The 20,317-nt window shown below is 37.6% G+C and overlaps 1 protein-coding gene across 1 annotated transcript in view; it reads left to right on the top strand.

The window, feature by feature from the left end:
* ADAMTSL3 (ADAMTS like 3) overlaps window positions 1-20,317 on the top strand; it is a 368,604-nt gene that overhangs the window by 191,111 nt on the left and 157,176 nt on the right. The window contains 1 exon segment of the mRNA XM_033852218.2: window positions 84-241. Within this exon segment, the coding sequence (XP_033708109.2) occupies window positions 84-241 (158 nt within the window).

Genomic DNA, 20,317 nt, shown 5'->3' on the forward strand with positions numbered 1-20,317 from the left:
TGCTATTACTTGTAGTAAAATATCTTTTGGAATAAAATGCTTTTAAGATATTCTCTCATTGAAACTTTATTTTTAAATTTTAGTCATTGAATCAAAAACACTTCAAGGAAGCAAAGGAGAGCACAGCTTTAACAGCCCTGGAGCCTTTGTTGTAGAAAACACAACAGTTGAATTTCAGAGGGGCTCCGAGAGGCAAGCCTTTAAGATTCCAGGACCTCTGATGGCTGATTTCATCTTCAAGGTAGGATGAGCCTCTTCATAAATGTCATGCATCTGGGGCCCCGCACTTCTTGAATTTTAAAAAGAACACGTTTGTTTAGTAGGCAGCCAGTGACTGTTTTTATACAGGGCATGTGTCATTAATATTTTTACCTTGACAGTCAGTTCTTAAAAACTGTTCATCTCTCTAAAGTAGTTTCTGTTCCCCAACCCCAATAGTTAAAAAACAAGCTTCACTTTTATAGGGGAATGATTGTTTTTGCATGTATATAACCTCTAGTTGCTGTGTTCAGTTTTAAACCTCCAGATGGATTTCAGTGAAAATGGTCAGTGGTTAAATGCTCCGTGTCTTAAACCACGACTGTGCTATTGCTGTCCTTGCAAAGGGGAGCAGAGAAGACAGAGGCCCCCTTCCTTGACCCCCTTTCCTGTTTCCTCAGCAATGTCTCATAATGAGCCCTTGTCCGGACACCTGTCACGAGGTCCCCTCACAAGAATTATTCTTCCCTTGTAACCACGACTCTGTGTTTCCTCTCTTGGGTACATCGGGGGCATCTTCCTTCACTCAGAGGATATGAAATGTAGTGGCCAATATATTTCCAAGGTGACACAATCTGAAATTCTTCTGATAAAACTATAAATACCTAAGACGTGCAAAAAAGGGCATTTCAGTGGATGGTTTTGTCCTATCCCTTTCTGGAAACTTCAGGATGGAAAGGGAAGAAAGAAAAGAGCTCTAATTGCCAGGGATTTCTTTACCTGTGAAAAGACCCAGTGCCTTCAAAAGAACTGTCTGTGTTCCACATTAATTTGTCAAAGAGTGTTTCATTGAGACATCGGTTGTGCCAGCAGAGAAATACCTTTGGAATTAGATGAGAGTTGCAAACTGACGTCCTGTTTGCCTACGGTGTGACCAGCCAAGGGTCGGCCTGGGTGGAGTTGTTGTTTTGAATCTTTGGGTTTTAAATAGTCAACCTTGAAAAAAATCAAGAGATTATAATATTAAAATACCAGTATTTTTACCTGCGTCTTTTTAAAAATGGGAAGATCTGACAACTAGCTTGCATGTTGCCATAGCGATAATTGGCTGCCGCTGGGTAACAGCAGCCTTTTCATTAGGGCACATGTCCTCATTTGCCAGGGTCCACACCAGGCCCTGATGTGCTCCTGACATTGAAGGTGTAAGTGTCAGTTGCCGTTCATAGACATTTAAGTTGCCATTCCTGGACATGACTTGCCATTCCTAGACATTGAAATGACTTCTGTGTCAGACCCTTGAAGTGTCAACCCAATGTAATTCTTTGACAGTAGCTTTGTGAAAGGCTTTTGGGGAAGCCAACAGTCACCTCTCTTTCCTTCTGTTCTCTCTCATCCATTGTTATACATAAATTCTGGGCTTGGTTTGCTTCTCTTAGGGTTTTCCCATTTGATGCTCAAGTGATAAAACACACACACACACACACACACACACACACACACACACACAACCTTTTTAAAAATTCTCTTCTCATTCCTACTCAGAAGATCTGTATTCTTCTCAAGTCAATTTGGAGATATCTGACCAAGTAGGAGACATTAGTACAGTGATGGGATGGGAGAAATAGCCACAAAGGTTAAAATTTTAAGATATTGTTTGGTGAAAGTATTAGCATGGAAAATGTACTGTTTATTGATCCCATGCATAAAAACACATATACACATAAACTGTTTACTTCTACAAGTGTATGTGTACACACACATGTGTATGTATATGAGTATGTGTGTGTATACATTTTTTTAAAATTTGAGAGGATACATTCCTAACTGAAAACACTGAGGAAACAATGGCTATTTTAGAGGGAATTGGTGCTTTGGGGGAGTGATCTTAGTTTTACTTATAATATTTTAATACTTAAAATAGTTCTTAAAAAAATACAGTCATATATCACCTGTGTAATTAAAAATTACTTTACACCTTCTTGCCCCAATTATATATTCACCTCTTAATAGAATGCATTTTAGCAGCATGTTGCCACTGTCTGAATTTGTACTCAGCCTTCTATTTTCCTGTCTCGGAGTTCTAGTTTCCTCAGATTGAATAAACAATTCCAGGCTTTAACTTCAATTTCGGAAAGGTTTTGATCTCCCTTGACTGGAAAGGTTTTCTTTTAAAGAATATATATATATGTGTGTGTATATATATATATATATATATATATATATATATATTTACTTATTTATCAAAGAGGGTGTTACACACAGCTGTCGGACTCATGCATAAATAGGAACTCATTTTTGTGCCTACAGCCATTTTCTTTCATGAACGTGATGTGCGCGGTAGAAGAGAAATTGGCAAAATCAGAGACACTCTGATGAAACAAGAATGACTCTGATGGTTTTCCCTGCCTTATAAGCTTGTCCAAATATTGTGGGTTTCTAGGAAATATCCTTTTCCATTAGTTACTTTTTTTTTTCCCCTCAGAGCACTGTAGTATTACCCAGCCTGTGTTATTACTAAGATAAGGAACTCTGCTTCCATTCATCTCTGCTTGGCCCAGGATGCAGTCAAGGGATTGCTGTCCTTTGAGTGGGAGGTTAAAAGTGTGTGTTAGGTCCCTGATGATGGTCAGCCATGTATTTCACTGTATCTCTTTCCATTCCAATCAACCAAGAGTAGCTGAATTAAAAAAAAAAGGAAGACCTGGCTTCAACCTGAGAGAGAATGTGAAAACCAGCTCTGCCCCTGAGTGCTAATTTCGCTCAGCCATGGGTGCGCTGAGATATAAAGGCACCCTCTTTTATACCGTTCCTAGATTAGACCTCATTTCATGGACTTGTAATAAATGGACTGTTGAAAACGACTATATTCTGACGTAGAGAGTGAAATATGAAGTCTTCCGTGGGATGTTAGAGTCTTTTGTGGTTATTGTGCGGATTCTGAAATCTGGCAACTCACTGCACCAATGAGACAAAACTTCTTTTTTCTACTTTTTCAGAAGCTATATTTTCACGATTGGACCATTCTTGAAAAGTGCACTTTTTCTTCTTCCCAATGGGTTTCTCACTGTACGTTCTTATTTTCCTGAATGATCTGTTTCTCATGGATGACTCTTGTTACTGAGTCACTGGTATTTTTCATGAGAGCCCCTGAGGTATTATTTTGCTTCTGCAATATGTGCATGTTGCCACCAGGGAGCAGTAGAGAGTCTTGAGCCAGTGGTTGATGCTGTATGCTTTGTTGATTGGACTGTAAGAGGCACTATCCATTCAGTGAGAATCTACTGAATATCTGTGAGTAGATACTTGTGCATATCAATTTTAAGTATATGCTTATGAGAATAATCTAGTAAAATAAACTTAAATGGCTTTGAGAAAGACATCTGTTTCTGTGGTTAAGTATTTTAATTATTGCTGGTGGCTTTTCCCCTCTTTAAAAAACATGTCCATCTTCAAGGAAAAAAAAAAAAGTTTCTCTTCCTTGTGGTCTGAAATCTTCTTCTTTCTCCCATTTGGATACTTTGTGTTTCTGTAGGAAAATGTTTTCTGATTTCTTTTCCCATTAGTTTTCAGCTAGGCAGGCCTCTGTCTCTGGTTTCCTCCAAACACAGCTCCAGATATTTTGTATATTTTCTACCTACAAAGTCTTTCTTTTCTTTCTGGGGAGTTATGATAGCATGTCTAACTTATCCAGGGCCGAGAGGATTTGAAACTGCCTGTTTTCCTCTCTCTCAAAGACAAGATTTCAGCCTTGCAATGTGATGCAGACGCTGGCTAAATTCATATGTTCACAGGTGCTTCAAAACACAGCAAGCTACTTTTTAGAGTCTGTACATGTGTTAGTTTCCTGAGGCTATTGTAACAAAGCACCGTAAACTGGTTGGCTTAAACAACAGATGTTTATGTCTCACAGTGTTAGAGGCTAGAACTCTAAAATCAAGGTGAGGGCAGGTCTGGTTCCTTGTAAGGGCTGTGAGGGACAATTTGTTTCCTAGCCTCTTGGATCCTCAGGTTTTCTCCCTTTGTCTTCACACCACCTTCCCTCTGTGCATGTCCACCTCTGAGCCCAAATTTCCCCTTTACATAAGCATGCCAGTCATACTGGGTTGGACCCACTTTAATGACCTCATCTTAACTTGACTAGATCTGCAAAGACCCTATTTCCAGATAAGATCATATTCTGAGGTTCTGTGAGTTAGGACTTAAACATATGTTTTTGGGGATGGATCCAATTCAGCCCATAACAGTGTCTAACAGAAAAGAAAATTTACCTGTTTCATCATGCCTCCCAATCAGAATTTCACCTCATTTTAAGCATTTGCCATGAATCACAAAGGTAGAAACTGTTGAAATATTACGTGATAGTTACTGTAATGTGGTCTGTTGAGGGAAATTTCTTGGTTAAAGCAGTTCAGATACTGTTCTAGTAGTTACCATAATTCACAGCTAAATTATTGGTGTAATATATACACAAATATGAAAAAAAAGAGTTTTACAGAAAAATCTATTCCATAAATTTTGGAAATTATTTAGAAGTGGCCAAGTAAGGCAGGTGAGTTTGAATTCATTTTCTTACCATTGTTATAAAATCATTTTCCTAACCAAACAGGAGTAGTATAGCTTGTAAATGTTAATGTAATTTACATTTGTTAATTTCCCTTTTCTGCCATTCTGTACTTGACCATCTCCCTTGTCAGTGGACCTATTCACCCTGGGGGTTTGAAAGTAGTGGTTAATGATTGGGCTGTTGTTAGCAGGACTGCAAAAAGCATTCATGTTCAACTTTTGATTATTCAGGTAGGATTTTCTTCTTTTTTTTTAAGTTTAGACTTTTGTCTTGAACATCAGGCTTATGGAAGGAGATAAGCCTTCTGTAAATTGATTTAGTTCCCATAACATTTCAAGGACCAAGGTTGGGGGACTAAATCAAAGTGTTTCTTCTGCAATATAGAGAATGCCTCTCCCCTCAGTAGGGCTGAGCTGTGGGCTTAGTGTCCTCAGCGCCCCACACTCAGGAGGAGCATCTGTTGTAGGGAGACCCCAGCCGGGATGTGGAGAGTCGGCTTCCTCTGCCTCAGGTCATTGTGGGTAAAAGAAGAAAACTGGGGACAGGGTGGAGAAAGCAAGGCAGTGAGACGTGGATCATGACAGCAGTCACTCTGCAGAGCAGGGAAGCATATTAAGTAGGTTTCAAAGCTAAAGACAGAGGAGGAGATTTGCTTCACTTTTCATTTAGAACCCAAGAGGAAAACGCCTCCTAGGGTGGCCATCTCCATCCACCACGGGGGGAAGCTACCTTGGAATGGAATTGGCATGAGTGCTGTGAAATTTTTAGCCACAGGTTGCATCTAAGTTCAGCTCCCCGGAGTCTCCCTCAGCTCCTGTGTGGCATGGAAGGTATCTAGAAAATTCCATGTACTCTTGGCTGGCCAGCCTTGACATGGTGGGGGCAAAATGATCCTGCAGCGGAGGGGTAAATGTAGAGTGACCAGACATCCTAGTTTGGTCAGAAAAGACCCAGTTTCCACCTGCAGCCCTGACTTAATTCTTAGAAGCTCCTCCTTTCATCCTAGAAACGTCCTGGCTTGGACAATAAAGCATCTGGTCTCCTTGGTAAGGGGCTGTGAGCCAGGCCAGAGACTGGGGAGGAGTCCCAGCCACACCACCAAGAAACTGAGCACAAGAGTAATGTGGACTGGGCAGGGCAACAGAGGAGCCCACCCACCCTGCTGAGTTCACAGGCACTGAGGCTCCCTGTGGGCCTCCCAGTGGCCAGAGGGACAAGGGACACAGCTGTGGGCCCAAGGACAGGATGAGGACCTCCAGGCATGGATCCAAGGCCTCTTTCCTTTCCCACCTCTGTGAGGTCCTACATCAAAGACCACCATAGAGGAGATTGGTCTGGATGAGGGCACAGCAGAAAGCCTGGATGCTTCCCCACCGGAAACAGCGGTACCTAAAGAGAACTCTTTAAATGAGTGAACCAGAAGGACCTCCTAGGATTGAACTCCATTTAAGCTGTTTTCCCCTCCTTCCCTAGTCAGGAGGGGGCTTGTGGAGAAGATCAGAGCAGTTATAAGGAAAGAAGCTGCATCTCTGCGATCGTCTTCATAGAGGATGAGCACTTGTTGTGACTCTACTGCCTGGTCACAAAACACAAAAGCAAAACCAAAATCTTGGGGAAGAAAAAGTTCCCTGCAGATTTAATAACTTCATTTTTCTAAAGTTTTTAGGATTGGAGGAAGGGGCATTATTATTTAATTTGTAGTTTTTATTTACTTTGAAGAAAGAATCCTTTATCTTCCTTTTTGCCTATTTTGCTCTCTAAAATAATACGATATAATGCCAGCATTCTTGGAATTGAAGAACAAATACCCAAGTATGACTCCTTCCTGGAGTTTGGATTAAAATTCTCTTACAATAGTCAGAAATTCTTAGTGGTGGTAACATGGACTTTTTTCAAGGAAGAATGATAATACTGCATCATGTTTTAATGACATTTAAAGATATTATAATATTAATAGACCTCTAAACAATTGCATTGCCTTTTAAAATGACAATGTGGAGAACTAGAATTGAAAGAAGTTTCATCAGTATTATAAGTTTAAGCGACGAGTAGGGTGTAGCTTGAGGAAAATATATGGATTGATTGATTTTTTTTTTCGGAATTGTGTTATTACCAAAAAAAAAAAGAAGGACAGAGGACCTGAATAGACAGTTTTCCAAAGAAGACATACAAATGGCTAACAAGTACATGAAAATGTGCCAAGCATCACTAATCATTAGGGAAATGCAAATCAAAACCACAATGAGCTATCACCTCACACCTGTTAGCTTGGCTATTATCAAAAAGACAAGAGAAGACAAGTGTTGGTGAGAATATGGGAAAAACGGACCCTGTGCACTATTGGTGGGAATGTAGATTGGGGCAGCCACTATGAAGAACAGTATGGAAGTTCCTTAAAAAATTAAAAATAGAGTTACCATATGATCTAGTAATTCTACTTCTGGGAATATATCTGAAGGAAACAAAATCACTGTGACAAAAAGATATCTGCATCCCCATGTTCATTGCAACGTTATTTACAATAGCCAAAACATGGAAACAGCCTCAGTGTCCATCAATGGATGAATGGATAAAGAAGATGTGGTATATTTATATATATATATACAATTTTCTTATATGTACATACACACACACACACACACACACAGAGGAATATCATTCAGCCATAAAAAGAAGGAAATTCTACCATTTGCAGCAACATGGATGGACCTATGAGGGAATTATGCTAAGTGAAATAAGTCTGAGAAGGACAAATACTGTATGATTTCACTTACATGTGGAATCCAAAAATAATCGAAACTCACAGGTACAGAGAACAGATTGGTGGTTGCCAGAGGCAGGAAGAGGGTGGGGCAGGTGAAATGGGTGAAGGGAGTCAAAAGGTACAGATTTACAGTTACAAGATGAGTAAGTTCTGGGGATGTAATGTATAGTACAGTGACTAAAGTTAACAATACTCTATTGTATATTTGAAAGTTGCAAAGAGAGTTAATCTGAGACACCTGTGGGGGGAAGGAACCTTGGAGCAAAATTAAGCCTCTGGCAGAAAGGGAAAGGGAAATGGATATTGGTAAGCAAGTAAATGCATCTGCAACAATAAGGATTATTTCTTTCTGTAAAACATCGGGGCTTAATGCCTTTTCTTTCCCTCCCTCCCTCCCTCCCTCATTTCCTCTCTCCCTCCCTCCTTTCCTCCCTCCTTCCTGTCCTTCATTCCTTCCTTTATTCTATTTCTTTTTGGTGGTAATGAACAAGACTTAGAAAACCATTTCAGTATCTCTTAGGTTTATTGATATATTTAGGGTTCTATTTCTGAGTCAGTATTGCAATTTATTATTTTCTCGAGAAGTGTCCAATTCATCTAATTTTTCAAACTTAACTTTTCAAAAGTAATCATAGCATTCCTTTATCACTAAAAACAAACAAAACAACAACAAACTCAACAGTACCTATGTCTCTTTCATTCCTAAACTTGTTCATTGGCTCCTTGTCTAATTTTTGTTTTGTTCAAACCATCCAAAGATTTGTCTCTGAGACATTTAAGAGCTAGATTCGAGGCTTGGTAACTCTCAGAGTTCATTAAAAAAATTCTATTTTGTAAATTTTAATTTTTGTTTCCTTTATCTTTACATGGTTTTATTTTGGTATTGTGTTTTTAACTTCTAGAGCTAAATTCTTAATTCATTTTATTTTCAATTTTTGTTCTCCATTAAATGTATTTAGGGCTATCAGTTTCCCCATACAGAAGTTCTTAATTTTGTTGTGGTGTAGGTTGTTAATTTTAAACTTTATGTGTAAGCTATTTGTATCCTGGCTAAAAAATCTTTGCCTTATTTAGGATCAAAAATATTCTCGTATGTTTTCATCTGGAAATCTTACTGTTCTACCTTTCATACTAAGAGCTATAATCCAACTAGAATTGATACTTGTATATGTTGTGAAGTGGAATCGATATCTTTTTCCCATGGCTATGCAATTGACCCAAAACCATTAGGTGAAAAGACAATGCCTTCCCCATTTCTCTTAAATCGCAAACTATATATGTGTGGGTCTATTTCTGCACTCTGTTCTGTTTCATTGACCTATTTGCACCAATACCATTGTAACTTAATTACTGTAGCATTAAAATAAGTCTTGATATCTGGTAGTGTAAGTACTGCAGCTTTGTTCTTGAAGATATTCTTTGATATTCTTGACTCCTTCCATTTCCATATCAATTTAGAAATATGCTTCTACATTTTTATAAAATTCGGCTGATTTTGATTGGAATTGCATTGAATTTGTAGGTCAAATTGGAGAAAATTGACTTTCCAATATCAAGTCTTCCAATCCATAAATACGGTATATTCATCCCTTTGTTTAGTTCTTTTTAAATTCTTCTCAATAATGTTTATAATTTTCAATGTATGTGATTTGCATATCTTTTGTTAAATTAATTCCCAAATGTTTGTTATTTTGATGTTATTGTAAATGTTTTAAAATTTTTTTGTTTGTTTTCTGTTAGAGTATGAAAATCTAATTGATTTTTGTATATTGACATTATATTCTCACTATATTCACTTGCTAATACTAATAGTTTGTGAATTCTCTTGGATTATGTACATACACAGTTATGACACCTGCAAATAATGAACTCTGTTTCTTTTTTCCAATTATTCTATGCTTTTAATATTTTTTCTTGCTATATTCCGTTACTTAGGACATCTAGTATAATGCTGAATAGAAGTAGTGATGACAGCTATGCTTGTCATGCTTCTCACTTTCAGGACAAAGATCTCTATAATTCCCCAATTGTGTATGATGTTTTCTATAAATTTCTTGTAGATGTTTTTATCTGATGAAATACATTTTTTCCTAGTTTGCATCATTAACGTATATAAGCATGAAATTTTATTAGATGCCTTTTTGCATTTTTTGAAGTGATCACATTTTTTCTTTTTTTCCTTTTAATATAGTGAATTACATTCATTTTCAGATGTTAAACCAATCTTACCTTCCTTTAATAAACCTCAATTGGTCATTATTATTTTTTATTAGAATTTATTATTAACTTATAAGTATTTATTTTATTAATAAAAAAGATTATCCTTTTATATATCACGAGGTATGATATTTTTAATTTCAATTTTATTTTATTTATTTTCTACATACAGAAGTTTCTTATTAGTTATTTTTTAAAATAAATATTAATGTATATATGTCAATCCCAATCTCCTAATTCATCACACCACCACACACACCACCCCCCACTGCCCCCGCTTTCCCCTCTTGGTGTCCATATGTTTGTTCTCTACATCTGTGTCTCTGTTTCTGCCTTGCAAACCAGTTCATCTGTACCATTTGTCTAGATTCCAAATATATGCGTTAATATATGATATTTGTTTTCTCTTACTGACTAACTTCACTCTGTATGACAGTCTCTAGGTCCATCCACATCTCTACAAATGACCCAATTTTGTTCCTTTTTATGGCAGAGTAATATTCCATTGTATATATGTACCACATCTTCTTTATTCATTCATCTGTTGATGGGCATTTAGGTTGCTTCCATGACCTGGCTATTGTAAATAGTGCTGCAGTGAACATTGGAGTGCATGTGTCTTTTTGAATTATGGTTTTCTCTGGGTATATGCCCAGTAGTGGGATTGCTGGGTCATATGGTAATTGTACTTTTAGTTTCTTAAGGAACCTCCATACTGTTCTCCATAGTGGCTGTATCAATTTACATTCCCACCAACAGTGCAAGAGGGTTCCCTTTTCTCCACACCCTCTCCAGCATTTGTTGTTTGTAGATTTTCTGATGATGCCCAGTCTAACTGGTGTGAGGTGATACCTCATTGCAGTTTTGATTTGCATTTCTCTAATAATTAGTGATGTTGAGCAGCTTTTCATGTGCTTCTTGGTCATCTGTATGCCTTCTTTGGAGAAATGTCTATTTAAGTCTTCTGCCCATTTTTGGATTGGGTTGTTTGTTTTTTTAATATTGAGCTGCATGAGCTGTTTATATGTTTTGGTGATTAATTCTTTGTCCGTTGATTTGTTTGCAAATATTTTCTCCCATTCTAAGGGTTGTCTTTTCGTCTTGTTTATGGTTTCCATTACTGTGAAAAAGCTTTGAAGTTTCATTAGGTCCCATTTGTTTATTTTTGCTTTTATTTCCATCACTCTAGGAGGTTGGTCAAAAAAGATCTTGCTGTGATTTATGTCAGAGAGTGTTCTTCCTATGTTTTCCTCTAAGAGTTTTATAGTGTCTCGTCGTACATTTAGGCCTCTAATCTATTTTGAGTTTATTTTTGTATATGGTGTTAGGGAGTGTTCTAATTACATTCTTTTACAAGTAGCAGTCCAGTTTTCCCAGCACCACTTATTGAAGAGACTGTCTTTTCTCCACTGTATATCCTTGCCTCTTCTGTCATAGATTAGTTGACCATAGGTGGGTGGGTTTATCTCTGGGCTTTCTACCCTGTTCCATTGATCTATATTTCTGTTTTTGTGCCAGTACCATATTGTTTTGATGAGTGCCACTTTGTAGTATAGTCTGAAGTCAGGGAGCCTGATTCCTCCAGCTCCGTTTTTTTCCCTCAAGATGGCTTTGGCTATTTGGGGTCTTTTGTGTCTCCATACAAATTTTAAGATTTTTTTGTTCTAGTTCTGTCAAAATGCCAGGGGTAATTTGATAGGGATTGCACTGAATCTGTAGATTGCTTCGGGTAGTATAGTCATTTTCACAATATTGATTCTTCCAATCCAAGAACATGTTGTATCTCTCCATCTGTTTTTGTGTCATCTTTGTTTCTTTCATCAGTGTCTTATAGTTTTCTGAGTACAGGTCTTTTACCTCCTTAGGTAGGTTTATTCCTACGTATTTTATTCTTTTTGTTGCAATGGTAAACGGGAGTGTTTCCTTAATTTCTCTTTCTGATCTTCTGTTGTTAGTGTATAGGAATGCAAAAGATTTCTGTGCATTAATTTTGTATCCTGAAACTTTACCAAATTCATTGATTAGCTCTAGTAGTTTTCTGGTGGCATCTTTAGGATTCTCTATGTATAGTAGCATATCATCTGCAAACAGTGACTGTTTTACTTCTTCTTTTCCAATTTGTATTCCTTTTATTTCTTTTTCTTCTCTGATTGCTGTGTCTAGGACTTCCAAAACTATGTTGAGTAATAGTGGTGAGAGTGGACATCCTTGTCTTGTTCCTGATCTTAGAGGAAATGCTTTTAGTTTTTCACTATTGAGAATGACGTTTGCTGTGGGTTTGTCATATACTGCCTTTATTACGTTGAGGTAGATTCCCTCTATGCCCACTTTTTGGAGACTTTTAATCATAAATGGGTGTTGAATTTTGTCGAAAGCTTCTCCTGCATCTATTGGGATGATCATATTTTTATTCTACAACTTGTTTATATGGTGATCACATTGATTGATTTGTGTATATTGAAGAATTCTTGCATCCCTGGGATAAACCCCACCTGATCATGGTGCATGATCCTTTTAATGTGTTGTTCAATTCTGTTTCCTAGTATTTTGTTGAGGATTTTTACATCTATGCTAATCAGTGATATTTGTCTCTAATTTCCTTTTTCTGTAGTATCTTTGTCTGGTTTTGGTATCAGGGTGATGGTGGCCTCATATAATGAGTTTGGGAGTGTTCCTTCCCCTGAAAAGTTCTGAAGAGTTTGAGAAGATTGGGTGTTAGCTCTTGTCTAAATGTTTGATAGAATTCACGTCTGATGCCATCTGGTTCTGGACTTTTGTTTGTTGGAAGATTTTTAATCACAGTTTCAATTTCGTTACTTGTGATTGGTCTGTTCATATTTTCTATTTCTTCCTGGTTCAGTCTTGGAAGGTTTTACCTTTCTAAGAATTTGTCCATTTCTTCCAGGTTGTCCATTTTATTGGCATGGAGTTGCTTGTAGAGGTCTCTTAGGATGCTTTGTATTTCTGTGGTGTCTGTTACAACTTCTCCTTTTTCATTTCTAATTTTATTGATTTGAGTCCTCTCCCTCTTTTACTTGAGTCTGGCTAAAGGTTTATCATTTTTGTTTATCTTCTCAAAGAACCAGCTTTTAATTTTATTGATCTTTGCTATTGTTTTTATTTCATTTATTTCTGCTCTGATCTTTATGATTTCTTTCCTTCTATTAACTTTGGGTTTTATTCTTCTTTCTCTAGTTCCTTTAGGTGTAAGTTTAGATTGTTTATTTGAGATTTTTCTGGTTTCTTGAGGTAGGCTTTTATTGCTATAAACTTCCCTCTTAGAACTGTTTTTGCTGCATCCCATAGGTTTTGGATCATCGTGGTCTTGTTGTCATTTGTCTCTAGGTAGTTTTTGATTTCCTCTTTTATTTCTTCAGTGATCTCTTGGTTATTTAGAAACGTATTGTTAAGCCTCCATGTGTTTGTGTTTTTTACGTTATTTTCCCTGTAATTGATTTCTAATCTCATAGCATTGTGGTCGGAACAGCTGCTTGATGTGATTTCATTTTTCTTATATTTACTGAGGCTTTATTTGTGACCCAAGATGTGATCTATCCCAGAGAATGTTCCATGTGCCATTGAGAAGAACGTGTAATCTGCTGTTTTTGGATGGAATGTCCTATAAATATCAATTAAATCTATCAGGTCTATTGTGTCATTTAAAGCTTTTGTTTCCTTATTAATTTTCTGTCTGGATGATCTGTCCATTGATGTAAGTGAGGTGTTAACGTCCCCCACTATTATTGTGTTACTGTTGATTTCCTCTTTTATAGCTCTTAACTTTTGCCTTATGTATTGAGGTGCTCCTATGTTGGGTGCATATATATTTATAATTTTATAATATATTTTTATAATATAACTATATATAAATATAATTTATAATATAATTTTATAATATATCTTCTTGGATTGATCCCTTGATTATTATGTAATATCCTTCCTTGTCTCTTATAACATTCTTTATTTTAAAGTCTATTTTATCTGATATGAGTATTGCTACTCCAGCTTTCTTTTGATTTCCATTTGCAGGGAATACGTTTTTCCATCCCCTCATTTTCAGTCTGTATGTGGCCATAGGTCTGACTTGGGTCTCTTGTAGACAACGTATATATGGGTCTTGTTTATGTATCCATGCAGCGAACACAAAACCTGTGTCTCTTGGTTGGAGCACTTAATCCATTCGCATTTAAGGTAATTATTGATATGTATGTTCCTATTACCATTTTCTTAATTGGTTTGGGTTTCTTTTTGTAGATCCTTTTCTTCTCTTGCGTTTCCCACTTAGAGAAGTTCCTTTAGCATTTGTTGTAGAGCAGGTTTGGTGGTGCTGAATTCTCTTAGCTTTTGCTTGTCTGTAAAGCTTCATCGAATCTGAATGACATCCTTGCCAGATAGAGTAATCTTGTTTGTAGGTTCTTCCGTTTCATCACTTTAATATATCATGCCACTCCCTTTTGGCTTGTTGAGTTTCTGCTGAGAAATCAGCTGTTAACCTTATGCCAGTTCCCTTGTATGTTATTTGTCATTTTTCCCTTGCTTCTTTTAATAATTTTTCTTTGTCTTTAATTTTTGCCAATGTGATTACTATGTCTTGGCATGTTTCTCCTTGGGTTTGTCCTGCCTGGGACTCTCTATGCTTCTTGGACTTGGATGGCTGTTTCCTTTCCCATATTAGGGAATTTTCGACTATAATCTCTTCAAATATTTTCTCAGATCCTTTCTCTCTTCTCCTTCTGGGACCCCTATAATGTGAATGTTGGTGTGTTTAATGTTGTCCCACAGGTCTCTTAGGCTGTCTTCATTTCTTTTCATTCTTTTTTCTTTATTCTGTTCTGTGGCAGTGATTTCCACCATTCTGTCTTCCAGGTCACTTATCCGTGCTTCTGCCTCAGTTATTCTGCTATTGATTCCTTGTAGTGTCTTTTTCATTTCAGTTATTTTATTGTTCATCTCTGTTTGTTTGTTCTTTAATTCTTCTAGGTCTTTGTTAAATATTTCTTGCATCTTCTCGATCTTTGCCTCCATTCTTTTTCCGAGGTCCCTGATCATCTTCACTATCATTATTCTGAATTCTTTTTCTGGAAGGTTGCCTATCTCCACTTGATTTAGTTGTTTTTCTGGGATTTTATCTTCTTCCTTCATCTGGTACATAGTCCTCTGCCTTTTCATTTTGTCTGCCTTTTTGTGAATATGGTTTTCATTTACAGGCTGCAGGATTGTAGTTCTCCTTGTTTCTGCTCTCTGCCCTCTGGTGGATGAGGCTATCTAAGAGGCTTTTGCAAGCTTCCTGATGGGAGAGACTGGTAGTGGGTAGAGCTGGGTGTTGCTCTGGCGGGCAGAGCTCAGTAAAACTATAATCCACGTGTCTGCTGATGGGTGGTGCTGGGTTTCCTCCCTGTTGGTTGTTTGGCCTGAGGTGACCCAGCACTGGAGGCTACAGCTCTTTGGTGTGACTAATGGTGGACTCCAGGAGGGTTCACGCCAAGGAATACTTCCCAGAACTTCTGCTGCCAGTGTTCTTGTCCCCGTGGTGAGCCACAGCCATCCCCTGCCTCTGCAGGAGAACCTCCAACACCAGCAGGTAGGTTTGGTTCAGTTTCCTATGGGGTCACTGCTCCTTCTACCAGGGTCCTGATGTGTACACTACTTTTTGTGTGCCCTCCAAGAGTGGAGTCTCTGTTTCCCCCAGTCCTGTTGAAGTCCTGCACTTAAATCCTGCTAGCCTTCAAAGTCTGATTCTCTGGGAATTCCTCCTCCCATTGCTGGACCTCCAGGTTGGGAAGCCTGACGTGGGGCTCAGAACCTTCACTCCAGTGGGTGGACTTCTGTGGTATAATTATTCTCCAGTTTGTGAGTCACCCACCCAGCGGTTATGGGATTTGATTTTATTGTGATTGTGCCCCTCCTACCATCTCACTGTGGCTTCTCCTTTGTCTTTGGATGTGGGGTATCTTTTTTGGTGAGTTCCAGTGTCTTCCTGTCAATGACTGTTCAGCAGTTAGTTGTGATTCTGATGCTCTCGCAAGAGGGAGTTGGCACACGTCCTTCTACTCCGCCATCTTGAACCTCTGTTGTTCCCTTTCCCAATGACTTTAAATTATTTTATTTATGATTCTTTTTCGGTATTTGTTTCCAGGAGAGGTTTTTGTTTTGGGGGTTGTTTTTTCCTGTAACGCCTTTTTTGGGTCTTGGTATTAATTTTACACTAGGTTTATAAAACAAATTGAGAAGTATTTCCTCTGTTCTTATTTTCTGTAACAGTTTGTGTGAGATTGCTATTACTTGACTAATCAGATGTTTTATTCCCTTATGTGTCAGTTTTGTTTCAAGGAATTTGTCTATTTCAACTAGCTTTTTGAAAGTTATTGGCATAGATTTTTTATGGTATTGTCTTATTTCTTCATTGTGTGGAGAATCTGTAGCAAGTCTTCTTTCTCATTCCTAATTTTTATTATTTGTCCCTACTCTTTTTTTTCCTTAATCAGTCATGTTGGAGGTCTATCAATTTTATGAGACTTTTCACAGAAATACCCTTTGGCTTTATAAACCACTTTAAAGTAGTTTCATTCTCATATTATTAATGTTTGCTCTTATTTTTATTGTAACCATCTCTCTACTTTCTCCGGATTCAATATGTTATTCTTCTTTTAACCTTTTTTTATATAAATTTATTTACTTATTTATTTATTTTTGGCTGCATGGGGTCTTCATTGCTGCACCCAGGCTTTCTCTAGTTGCAGCGAGTGGGGGCTACTCTTTGTTGCAGTGCGTGGGCTTCTCATTGCGGTGGCTTCTCTGGGCTTTGGTGGCGAAGCATGGGCTCTAGGTGCACATGCTTCAGTAGTTGTGGCAGGCAGGCTCAGTAGTTGTGGCTTGCAGGCTCTAGAGTGCAGGCTCAGTAGTTGTGGCGCATGGGCTTAGTTGCTCCGTGGCATGTGGGATCTGCCTGGACCAGCGATCGAACATTGGCATTGCCAATGCCAATCCCCTGCCTTGGCAGGTGGATTCTTAACCACTGCACCACCAGGGAAGTCCTTTTCTAACTTTTGGGGATGGCTGTTTAGACCAGTGATTTTCATCCAATTTTTCCATAACATATGCTTTTAACTCTGTAAATTTCTCTCAAAGTATGCTTTAGATTTTTTTCCACAGAGTTTGATATGAAGTCTTTTTCTTCATCATTCAGTTAAGTGGTATTGTAATTTCCATAGTGATATATATGATATAGTGATATAGTGACTTATAGAATATTAGAAGTGTAGCATCCAAGTATGTGGGAATTTTCAAGTAATCTCATCATTTTATACCTTAATTCTACTATAGTCAAATAACATTATATTATTTTAATGTTTTGAAATTTGTTAAAACTTAATTTGTGGCTCAGAATGTAGCAGATTTTGGAAGACTATGATATGTAGTCTTCTGATGTTGAGCACAATGTTCTACATATGTCAATTAGGTCATATTTATTAATGGTTTCATGCAAAACTATAGCCTTACTGATTTTTGTCTGCTTATTCTGTTAGTTACCACAAGAGACCTGGTAAAACTACCACTATGACTGTGCATTTGTCTATACTTTTTCTGTTTCTTGTCAATTGTTGAATTATATATTTTGAGGTTAGGTGGTTAGGTACACTCACATTTAGAATCATTACCTCTTCTAATGACTTGACCTCTTTATCATTGTGAAATATTTTCTTTCAGCACTTTGAAGATATTACTTCATTGTCTTCTGGCTTCCATTTATTCTGTTGAGAATTCAGCTTTTAGTCTTATTTTTGTTCCTTAGAAGGTAATGTGTCTTTTTTCTTTGCCTTCTTTCAAGTGTTTTCTCTTTGTTTTTGGTTTTCATCAGTTTGACTCTGATATAATTAATAACTTTCTTCTGCTTGAGGTTCCTGGTGCTTCATGGATCTGTAGCTTGATATCCGTCATCAGTTTTGGAAGATTTTCTCATTTATGACCTCTTCAGATATAGTTTCTATCTTATTCTCTTTTTCTGGGACTACAATTATACCTTTATCTCAAATGTCTAATTTCCATTTTCTTTTTATCTGTCAGTTTGCTAATTCTCTGAATAGGTGTATATAATCCAGAAGTCAGCAGATTATGCCCAGCAAGCTGACCAACTGTCTTTGTAAATGGAGTTTACAGCTACCCTCATTTATTTATATATTACTTGTGGCTGCTTTTGCACCACACCAGCAGAGTTGAATAATTGCAACTGAGATAACGTGGCCTGAAAACTCACTTTTACTATCTGGTTCTTTAAGATAATATTTGATGAACCCCAGTCTAGTCTACTAAGTCTATTCATTGAGAGATTTATTTAAATTATTTTGCTTTTTATTTGTACAATCACATTTTATTTTTGTTATAGTTTCTTTGTTTCTGGTGAAATTCTCCATCTTGTCATTTAATTTCTTGAACATTTTAGTCACAGTATCTTTGTCTAAGTTTTCTTAAAAACAGAGCCTGAGGCGAAAGCTATGTGCTAACACATGATTTTTGACCATGGGAATAGAATGAGGTGTTGCTAGGCCCTCAAGCCGGGAAATAAGACATGAAGCCAAGGCCAGAGTTACAGGAAATGGTAGTGGTATACTTACACTTTTAAGTTTCTATCAGTTAATGCCCATATCTGGATTTCCTATTTTTCTGATTATATATCTATTTTCCCACCTTTTCAGTTGGTGTTAAATTTTATCTTTGTTGTATATCTAGGGTTAAAGTTTTGCTGCATATAGTAGAGGAAAGATTATAGATACCATTTGAGACTGGATTAATTATTGCTTCTAGAAGACAGATTAGCAGCTAATCACCTTCATCCAAGGGACTGAAATAATTTGAATCTGGGCATCACTCCCTTTGAAAACTGGAATATTTCCAGTATATTTTTTTGGCTGCATTGGGTCTTCTTTGCCGCACGCAGCCTTTCTCTAGTTGTGGTGAGTGGGGGCTACTCTTTGTTGCAGTGTGCGGGCTTCTCACTGCAGTAGCTTATCTTGTGGCAGAGCACAGGCTCTAGGCATGCAGGCTTCAGTAGTTGCAGCATGTGGGCCCAGTAGTTGCTGCACATGGGCCGTAGAGCACGTGGGCTTCAGTAGTTGTGGTGCACGGGCTCAGTAGTTGTGGCTCATGGGCTCTAGAGCACAGGCTCAGTAGTTATGGTGTACAGGCTTAGTTGCTGTGGCAAATGGGATCTTCCCAGACCAGGGCTTGAACCCGTGTCTCCTGCATTGGCAGGCAGATTCTTAACCGCTGCGCCACCAGGGAAGTCCTTTCCAGTCTACTCTTATTCCTAGGATACAGCTTTCTGGGGTCCCAGCTGGGAGCCTGGGCTGTTTACCAACACTCCTCACCTTGGTGGGCCTGGAGCTCCAGGTTTTGCTGCCTCAGCCACTTGAGTCTGACAGGCCTGCTCAGCTTCTCAGCTGCTCAGTTACCACTTGTAAAATGGAAAATGTCTTGAGCAGAAAGGTGGTACTAAAGGTGGTACCAAATGTCATGCTCACATGTCTGGGCTTCCTTTGTGTCTGGGATATTGGCCTTGCACATCCTCACTACTACGGTTGTTTTCTGATGCCTTCAAGTACATTAAAAAGTATTCTATGCAGCACTTTTACTTATTCTCAGTGGGAGGATTCATCAGAAACAAACCCGTTCTTCCATAGCCAGAAGCAGAACTACTTAGAAGTCTTTTCTGTGCTATCCTCATCCCATCACTGTAACCCTGCCCCTCTCTCCCTCCACACACATCTCGTGTCTGGAATTTTTCACCATTTTATAATTTTACAATTTCTTTTTACTGTTTTATAATTAAATACATCAAAGTTTTATTTTTTGGTCAACCCTTATTTAGATTTACTAATAAGTTTTACTGATTTATTTCACCATTACTGCTTCTTGCATCTCACTACTTTCTTGTGGATTTATATTACTTCTTTTTCAGTATATCCTTTCATAGTTTTTTCTTTTTCCTAGTGAGAGCTTCTGAGTGATAAAGTTTCTGTCATTTTGTGTCTGAGAAAAACTTTATTTCACTGATTACTGATTGATAATTTGATCATAGATTGTTTATAAGTTGACAGTTGATTAGCAATGAATAATTTAGTTGTAGAATTCTAGATTAAAAAACTATTGTCCCTCATCACTTTGAAGGTATGCTTTTCTTTTCTTGCATCCATTATTGTCTGTGAGAAGTCTGATGCCATTCTGATTCTCACTCCTTTGTAGGGAATCATTTTTTTTCTTTCTGATAACTTTCAGAATTTCTCTTTATCCTTGTTGTTGTATTTTTTACAATGTCTGCTCAGAACTTTATGAATATTTTTAGACTGAGTACTTCTGTTTTTCTTAAGGTCTAGGAAATTCTCAACAATGATGCAATCAAATATCACCTTTTCATTATTTTTTCTATTCTTTCTCTTGAACTCCATGTGATGCTGGCATTTCTGGATCTATCTCCCACAGCTTAACCTTTGTTTTCCCTCTCTTTTTCTTTTTGTGTTGTGTTCTGGGACTTTTCCTCAATTCACTCATTTGTTCAATCAGGAGGGAAGGAAAAATAA

This window comes from Tursiops truncatus, chromosome 2 (genome assembly GCF_011762595.2).
Source record: "Tursiops truncatus isolate mTurTru1 chromosome 2, mTurTru1.mat.Y, whole genome shotgun sequence".
NCBI classification, from domain to species: Eukaryota; Metazoa; Chordata; class Mammalia; order Artiodactyla; family Delphinidae; genus Tursiops; species Tursiops truncatus.